The sequence below is a fragment of the Eptesicus fuscus genome, chromosome 11 (assembly GCF_027574615.1).
Source record: "Eptesicus fuscus isolate TK198812 chromosome 11, DD_ASM_mEF_20220401, whole genome shotgun sequence".
Lineage (NCBI taxonomy): Eukaryota > Metazoa > Chordata > Mammalia > Chiroptera > Vespertilionidae > Eptesicus > Eptesicus fuscus.
In genome coordinates this window covers 9,998,976-10,006,832 of record NC_072483.1, presented here as the reverse complement: position 1 = coordinate 10,006,832, position 7,857 = coordinate 9,998,976, and the positions used below count along the sequence as shown (strand labels likewise).

The following is a 7,857-nucleotide window of genomic DNA, read 5'->3' as shown; positions in this document are numbered from 1 at the left end:
TCTTTGGTGGGGCCCTGTAATCCCAGCAGCAGAACCCAGCGGCTGCCACTTTGCATAGCTTCCCAGCACCCAGGCCTCTTCCTCCCCGCTTTGCGGGACAGGAGGGCTGAGCCCTAGGAGGCTCCATGCGGCCTCGCCCCGCCGCCCGTGCCCAGGGAATCTCTTCTCCAAACGAAGGGCGGCGAAGCCCAGGCTGCCGAGAGGCCGCGCGAGCGCCTCGCACTAGTGGGCTGCCCAGGACTGGAGGCAGCCCCTCGCCTCTGCCCTGCCCTGCCCCGGAAAGGCAAGGCCGCTCACAGAGGAGAAAACCTCAAACCCTCGAGCAAAACCCGCGCCAGATCAAAAATTAAAAGGAAATGTGCTGGCTGGAGCTAGAAGCAGGTTGAACAGGAGGAGGCCGCAAAGGGGACCCTGGCCCAGCGCAGAAGCAGCCCGACGGCCGACAGCCGGACGGTGCTTCCGAAGCCTAGCTTGGGGTTTCCGGCCTTTGGGCTCCTTTGAACGCAATCGGAAAGCCGGCGTGTCCGGCCAGACTCTCCAGACCCGGGTCCGTCCCCGGATCGCCGCCCCGCTACCGCCGCGCTGCCCCCTGGCCGCCGCGTTCGTTGTGCGGCGAGCGCTGGGCCCGCTGTGCGCGCAGGGCGAGCGGGTCGCTAGGCCCTGGCCCGCGCCCATGCCTTCCCCAGACCGAAAAGAGGGGCCGCCAGCGCGCGTGAGCACAGTGTACACTTTATTTCAGACTACAGGTTTCTGAACATAATAAAATCTTTGGCTTGTAGCGGCGGTTCAGTCTCGCAGTCTGTGGGGTCGTATTTCTCAACAAGTCTCCGGAAAACGAAAGGGGGGCAGGACAGACAGAACGACAGAAAAGGGCTTGGGAGGCGGGGGAGGGCGAGGAGCAGACACGCGAGGGAACACACTCTCACGCACACAAAGAAAAGTCCCAGAGAAACGAGGGCCAGCGATGCGGGGCGGGAGGCACCGGAGAAGCGATAACATTCAAAAGAAAAAGGCAACGAAAACGAAACTGGGCCGGGGCAGCTAGGGGGGTGGAGGTGGGGGGATAAAATAATAATTATTATAATAATTATAACAATAATAATAAAGGAGATTAATAAAAAGTCCAGCAAATAGAGATCGCTACACATCTTTCTTTTCCTTACCTGAAATTAAATATATACAAGGTCGTAAGCGGTTTGGCTAGATAGAGCTTTAAGGAGTTTGCAATTACGTCCCTTATACTGTTTATAGAGAATAGATCTTATTTTTCGATAGCACCTGTCCGAGTCTCTCTTCCTTTTTAAAAATGCTGCATTCGAGCGTGACTCTCCATTCTGGGGAGCCCTCTCTCTTTCCCCTGTTGCTCCCTCTCTCTTTCGCGCAGATTCTTTCTCCCGGGAGCGGGGCTGGTGAGGCGGCCTCGGCGGTGCCCGGCGGGCGCGGGCGCAAGGGCGGCCCGCGCGGCCCCAGCCTGGGCGGCTACTCGCTCTCGTCTTTGTCCTGGACCGTGGTGGTGGAGTGGTTGTACAGTCCCTGCGCCATGAGGTGCAGTGCCAGGCCGTTCTTGATGCCGGTGGCTTTCTTGATCTTGGCGCGCTTGTTCTGGAACCAGATCTTGATCTGGGACTCGTTGAGACTGAGCTCCTGGGCCAGGGTCTGCCGCCGCTGCTCCGTGATGTAGCGGTTCGCCTGGAACTCCGCCTTGAGTCTCTGCAGCTGCTCGGCGGTGAACGCCGTCCGAGGCCGCTTGTCCTCCTTCTCGTTCTTCTTCTTCTTCAGCTTCCTAGTGCGCGGACCTGCAGCGGCGGGACGGGCCGGGTGGGGGTGGGGACGGAGGGCAGAAGGGAGGGGTTGGGGGAGAGGGCAGAGGAAGCCGTGAGAATAACAGAGTGGAGCGGGATCGCGCCCCGTGCTTCCGCGGCGATAGCGGAGGCCCAGCCGCGCCCCGGCTCCCTCCCGGCGGCGGCTAACCCTGCATCAATTGGCGGGCTGCTGGGGTCGCCTGGCCCCTTTCTCCGGGGCCAGAAAGGCACGGGGAAAAACTGGCCGAGGTTGTCTGTGTAGCCCACACCCCAATTCAGAACAGGAGAGCCTAGCGACAGGCTTAAATCACAGAATCCAAGATGGAGACATTTGGAGCCCCATCCTGCCCAGGCCAAAGTTGGAGGTCAGGGGCTGCTGTCTTCACAGCCCTGAAATAAAAAGAGGTTCAAGGCTGGGGCAGTGAAGACACTAGGGCAGGACTGCCCTGGGGGGATTGTCAGTCTCCCTTCCTCCTCAAGAAGCACAACCACTCCGGGCACCTCCAAGAAGACCCCACCTGCTGAGGCTATTTACCCAGAAAACAAGGGGCTAGGCAAGGGCTGTGAGAGGCTTAACTCGTTTCCAAGTATTCAGTGTCTGTTCCGTCTACCTCTTCCTTTATCCGCATGCCCCCTTGGCCTGAAGAAGGCCTGTATAGGGAGACCACTCCCTTCTCTAAAGAGGGAGATAAGGCCTCACCCAGTCGCAGGCCTTATGCACATGGCCCCTGGGTTCTCTGTTATGCCCCTTGGATAGTGCCGGGAGGAAAGGGAGGGCCCTCCCCAGCTGCAGGGGCAGGGGGTCTCTTTTTCTCTCTTGGACACATAGGCTGCAGTTTCAGGATTGAAAACTTCTGAATAACAAAAACACATCAGATCTGCTTTCTTTGCCCACCTATGTCATTTGCAAGGAGACTACATCCTTCCTAACCCCCCTTTATGAGCAAAATAGGGGCAGAGGAACACAGAGAGGGGAGCAATCTCAACAAAAATGTGTGCTCTGCCCCTGAGATGGAAATGGAGGGAGGCCACAGGACACTTTCCCGGAAGGTGAAGTCTCCCTCCACACCTAATCTGGGAAGAGGGCTGCTGTGGACTCAGCCTGGAGAGAGCAGAGAGGCAGCCCGTAAAGCCTGCACCTCCGGCCATCAGCCTCCGTGCCCAAGTCTTCTGGCATCTACCTCCTGGTCCCCGCCTTGGTTATGGGAGCTTACTGAGCCCAGCTACCTCCCTGACAGGCCTGTGAACCTCTAAAACTGTCTGGAAAGAAGCGTCTTCACCAGTGTCTCCAAACCTAGCGACAAAGGCATAAGCAGCAGCTGGCTCCTGGGCAGGCCAACGCCTGGAGTCACCAGCTCCCCTGTGATAAAAGAGCCTCGGCTGGCCAACCACAGAGACTCGAGTGGCTTTCGGTTCATCTCCCTTAACTGTCCACGCAGGAGAAGGAGCCAGTCCCCTGCCTCCTGGTCCCCTAAGAGGGAGAGAGGCCAAGAACAAAGACGAGGCCCACTACCCAGCAGGGTGAGAGAGGAATGGGAGGCAGGCCGGGGAGCGAGAAAGACCTGGATTTAGGTTAGTAATTCTCTGAGCAGGCGGAGATGGCCCGGGAAATGTGCACATCCCCAGAAAGGCCCCACTGTGTTGTGCGTCCAGGACGTTGTGAGTGTAGTGTGTGTGTGTGTGTGTGTGTGTGTGTGTGTGCCCGCGTGTGTGTGCAGAGGCACAGACACTTGTAATAAAATCTTAGCCTTTTGGCCAGCCCGAGCTGTAGGGCCTGACAGCTCAATCACTCTATCCATCAGGCGAGTCAATCAAAGCAGCTTTTCGGAGGTTCAGGGAGCCCGACGTGTCAATAACCGGGCTGAGATGGCAGGGGCTGATAGCACGCATCGATCCGCGCTCGGCCAGCACTGGCCATTGCAGCGGGAGTAGAGCGGCGGCGGGAGGCTATGGTTTGCCCCGCCGCCTGGCCTGCCGGGCCCGGGTGCCCCGAACCCGATCCCAGGCCAGAGCCCCTGCCGGCCACGCGGGCGCTGCGGGCCAGAGAGGCAGGCCGGCCTTAGCCTCCTCTCTTGGGCCTATTGGCCGCAGTCTCCTGTCCTAGGACAGGTCTTGGCCTTGGATCCTCCAAGCGCAAGGTATACGAGGAAAGGGGGCCAAAGGAAAGTTAAAAAAAAAAAAAAAAAGGGCGGGGGCTAGGCTGGCGGAAACCTGCTAACTGGCAGTTGTTTTGTGCGGTTGGAAGGAGTTAAGCAAGGAGAAGGATGTGCAAGCCAACGCGGAGAAGCTGTGGAGGCCGCCTCTAAGTCCTCCGCCTGGCTTTCTGGCCTGAGCCCGACCTGTCCTCTCCTCTCCCACCGTCTGTCCAGCAGCTCCAGGGAACTAGGAGCCAGAGGCTCTCCTCTCGCGCCGTTTTGTCAACGGCCTTTCACCTGGCTTCCACCCACCCGGGTCAGACTCTCTTTGCTACCCGGCCTGGGGAAGAAGGACAGCGATCAGACGCTTTTCTCTTTTCCTGTGTGTCCTCAAATCTGTCTCTATGCAAAGGCATGCTATACAGAAACTATCAAGATGGTGTCTATGTCTGTAAGAACACCCAGGGGAAGATTATTTCTCTGGTCAAAGCCTGGCTGGATTTCGGCCTCTGCAGGACCACGCTGGCGGGATTGCAGACCCCAATCATTAGGCCCACCTTCCCGCCGGCTCTAAATACCTCTTTTCCTGGAAGAAAAATCAATGACTGATTGTGTCTTTCCTGATAATAATAATCTTTCCTGATAATAATAAAGGCAAAACACAAAGAAGACCCCAGAGGCTCGGAGTTCAAAATCGAAGGATGGGGACTCGAGCTTCCAGTGCTGTAGCCTCCCGAGTGGTGGCCGCAGAAGCCAGGAGCGCAAAACTGGGTGCACACTCGGTTGTGACTGGGACCAGAGCTGAGAATCGGGCAGCAGGCGTGAGAGAAGAGAGCGCCCGAGGCCGGTGTGCTCTCCCCAACGCCGCGGCTAAGAGTTCTGGTGCATCCGCCGGGCTGGAAGGCAAGGCGCAGCTCGGGGCTGGGTACTCACCGGAGGATGGACGATCGGAGTAGCGTGTGCAGTAGACCCAAGCGGGCCACACGAGAGGCTGCTGCGAGTCAGTTTTGACCACCGGCCCACCGTTGGCTGCGCCCATAAGCAGGATAGCTGGGTTGCCGTGCTCCGGATACTTGGCACCCTGCGCACCGGGGCTCCCCACGCCGCCTCCACTGCCGCCGCCGCTGTCTGAAGGCTTGGCTGTTGCTGCTGCCGCTGCCGCCGCCGCTGCCACGGCCGCTGCAGCCGCCGCCGCCGCCGCGGCTGCTGGGTTCCCAGCTTTGGACGCACCCGCGCCTCCGGCAGCGACTGGCGGGGAGCCGTCGGGTGGGCCACAGTTTGCGTCCGGGGAACAGAGGAGCGAGGCGGCGCCTGGTGCCCGCGTGCCCAGCGGGTGGACAGGGTCTCTACCTGAGCCGGTCTGGCCTCTGTCCCGCTCAACCCGGCCTCCTCCTGCGCCTCCTCCGGCCGCCGCCGCCACCAGGAGCTGCTGCGGCGACTGCTCCTTTTTGCAGCCGAAGTCCGGCCTCAGGATGTTGTCGATGAAAAAGTTGGTGGTGCGGTGCAGCTGGGCCGCGGGTTGCGGCTGGTGAGCAGGCGCCACGAGATGCGGCGGTGGCGGCAGCGGCGGCGGCGGGGGCGGGGGGTGCGAGGGGAGGTGCGGGTGGTGGGCCAGGGGCGGCAAGCAGGGCGCCGTGGGCGGCGAGGGGGGCGCGGGCTGCGGGGATACCGGCACGCTGTCTCCATCGCTGCCGCTGCTGCCGCTGGCGCCAGGGCTGAGGCTCAGGCTCAGGCTGCCCGGGGCCGCCGCCACCGCCGCCGCGCCGAGGCCCGCGTCGCGCTGACTTTTAGGTTCCGGCTGCTGTTCTTCCATGCTCGGCCGCCCCGCCGCCCCGGCCGCCGCGCCGGCCCCCGCCCCCCCTGTCTCGCTCCCCACCCCACTTTGCCAGCGGCCCGTGGGGGTGCGCGGAGAAGGAGGCCTGAGAAGCCTCCGCGAAGGCACAGGGCGGGTGCAAGGGGAAAAAAGCCCAGGCGCCCGGCCTGGATCGCTCGCTCTTACCGAGCAGATGGATCTCGCTGTCTCTACCTCTCCCTAATTTGTAGACATCCAGATATGGAGACACTTGGCTATTTCTTTTTTTCTTTCTGCAACCAGATTAAACGATTTGTTTTAGATGGGGAGTAAGCCACGGCCAAAAAAAGAAAAAAAAAAAGGCAAGAAAGGAAAAAAGAAAGCAAGAAAAAAAAATTTAAAAAGCTCCAAGATTTTTTTTTCTTAAAGGGAAAAAATAGTCTTTAAAGTCTAGCCATCTTCCTAGGCAGTAGTGAGGGGTTTGACTTCCCCGAGTGTCACGCTCAGCTGTGCCCAGAGCGCGAGGCTGGCAGCGCCTTTAATCGCCTTTGCTTTTTTTGCAGGGAGAGCGCGTCTCCGCCAGCGCCGGGCTGCCTTTTTTTTTTTTTTTTTTTTCCTTCAAATCTCTGACAGCTCGGATCTTTGCACAAACTCTCTCGCTTAAAAAAAAAATCACCCAGGCACACTTTTTGCCTTCAAACCGGAAGCACGTGAGTCAGGGCCGCACGTGTGCGGGGCCAATAGCGAGCCAGGACTCGCGCTGACACTCGGGCCTCGGCCCAATGGGCGCGCGCGGGACTTTGCGGATAAATAATCCGGGGGCGGCGGCCGCGGGCGCTGAGGGGGCGACTCGGTGAGGGCCTGGGGCCTCCGGCCAGCCCTCCCCAACCCACAGCCCAGCCCCTCCCTTTCATTCAGGCCAGGACCTAAGAAGGGGCAAAGGAGACCCAGGAGAGATAGATTTCGGGGTAGGCAAATAGAGAAGTAACTCCGTAAACAACTTGTTGGAAAAATGCAGGGTTATGGGTGTGTGCGCGCCGGGTGCAGGGCCAGGAGGCTGGGGCCTCTGATCTTGTGCACCCACATGCTTCAGGAACTCAGCCTTGTATTTTCTCGTTTTCTTCTTGCTGTCATGAAGGGTGAACGTTGTCATCGTCCGTGTGTGTAGTGAGAGGGAGGGGTAAAACGAGGAGGGCCGGAGATGTGAAATAGACCTAGAGTTGGTTACTTTCAGAGAAGCAGTTTATTTTTCACAAACAGCAAACCCCGGGGGCCAGCTGCGCCTCTCCAGAACCGTCTGTTTGTAGGTTTGCAGCCCATGCCAGTCGGTTGCACTGGGTGTCCTTTCCGGGGTATCCACACCCATGCCCTTCCCTGTCCGGACCTTCAGCAAGCCCCAAGAGTTGTCCTGGCGCCATTAAGTCCGGCCCAGAGGGCGCGAGAGAGCCCCACCGCCGGCCGGGCCAGCGCCTATTCCTTCCCCGGCTGCCGTAGTCTAAGCCTTCCCGTCAGCAGAGAGTTATCCTTTCTGGCCAGGCCCCTGGGCCAAGCAAGTCAGGGTGCGGATGCGCCCAAGGCTCCGGCTTTTGGGTTCGAGTCAACCTCCGTGTTAAATTTCCCTGACAAGTGAAATCAGGCAAGTAAAAGTACTGCACCCCAGGTATTCGCCCTAGCCAGCTGACGACGGACAGCCAGTGCTCCCCAGTTGCCCAGATTTTCCTGGGATCACTCCAGACTCCCTGGAGGCCTCTGGCACTAGCCCCGTGTGCTGCTTTGGGGGACTGCCGGCTCCAGCTTCTCCCGCGCTCACGGAGATCTGCCTGCAGTCCGCCTGGCTCATGTTCTCTGTTTCCCATCGCCCGGGCTGGGGGGCGCAGGGGGGTGGTGAGGTGCTGGGCACCGGCGGGGCTTGTCTGCTGAGGGGGTTGGGAAGACGAGGGTCCGACTTTGTGATAATTCCTGCTCACGAGGAGGGTGGCGGCTAGAAAGGCTCCGGCAACTGAGGCCTCGGCGGGGATGTTATCTTGGATCTCCTGAGAACCTGCGTGCCCTGACCTCCACCCTCAACTGGGATGGCGGAGAAAGTACCTTTTTTTGGGATATTGCCGAGTGGGAACATACAAAATAA

At 59.6% G+C, this 7,857-nt stretch overlaps 1 protein-coding gene across 1 annotated transcript; it reads right to left on the bottom strand.

The window, feature by feature from the left end:
* Window positions 1–1,056: 1,056 nt before the first annotated feature.
* EN1 (engrailed homeobox 1) lies at window positions 1,057–5,750 on the bottom strand. The gene is made up of 2 exons (XM_008143454.3): window positions 4,871–5,750; window positions 1,057–1,796 (listed from the first exon to the last, which is right to left on the bottom strand). The coding sequence occupies exons 1-2, from the start codon at window positions 5,748–5,750 to the stop codon at window positions 1,480–1,482; spliced, it is 1,197 nt and encodes a 398-aa protein (XP_008141676.2). The 3' UTR covers window positions 1,057–1,479.
* Between the last annotated feature and the right edge of the window lie 2,107 nt (window positions 5,751–7,857).

Coding starts and splice junctions, on each gene's coding strand:
- EN1 (XM_008143454.3), bottom strand. CDS start 5,750: ATGGAAGAACAGCAGCCGGAACCTAAAAGTCAGCGCGACGCGGGCCTC. Junction 1,797..4,870: donor CTCCGATCGTCCATCCTCCG/GTGAGTACCCAG, acceptor CCGCCGCTGCAG/GTCCGCGCACTAGGAAGCTG.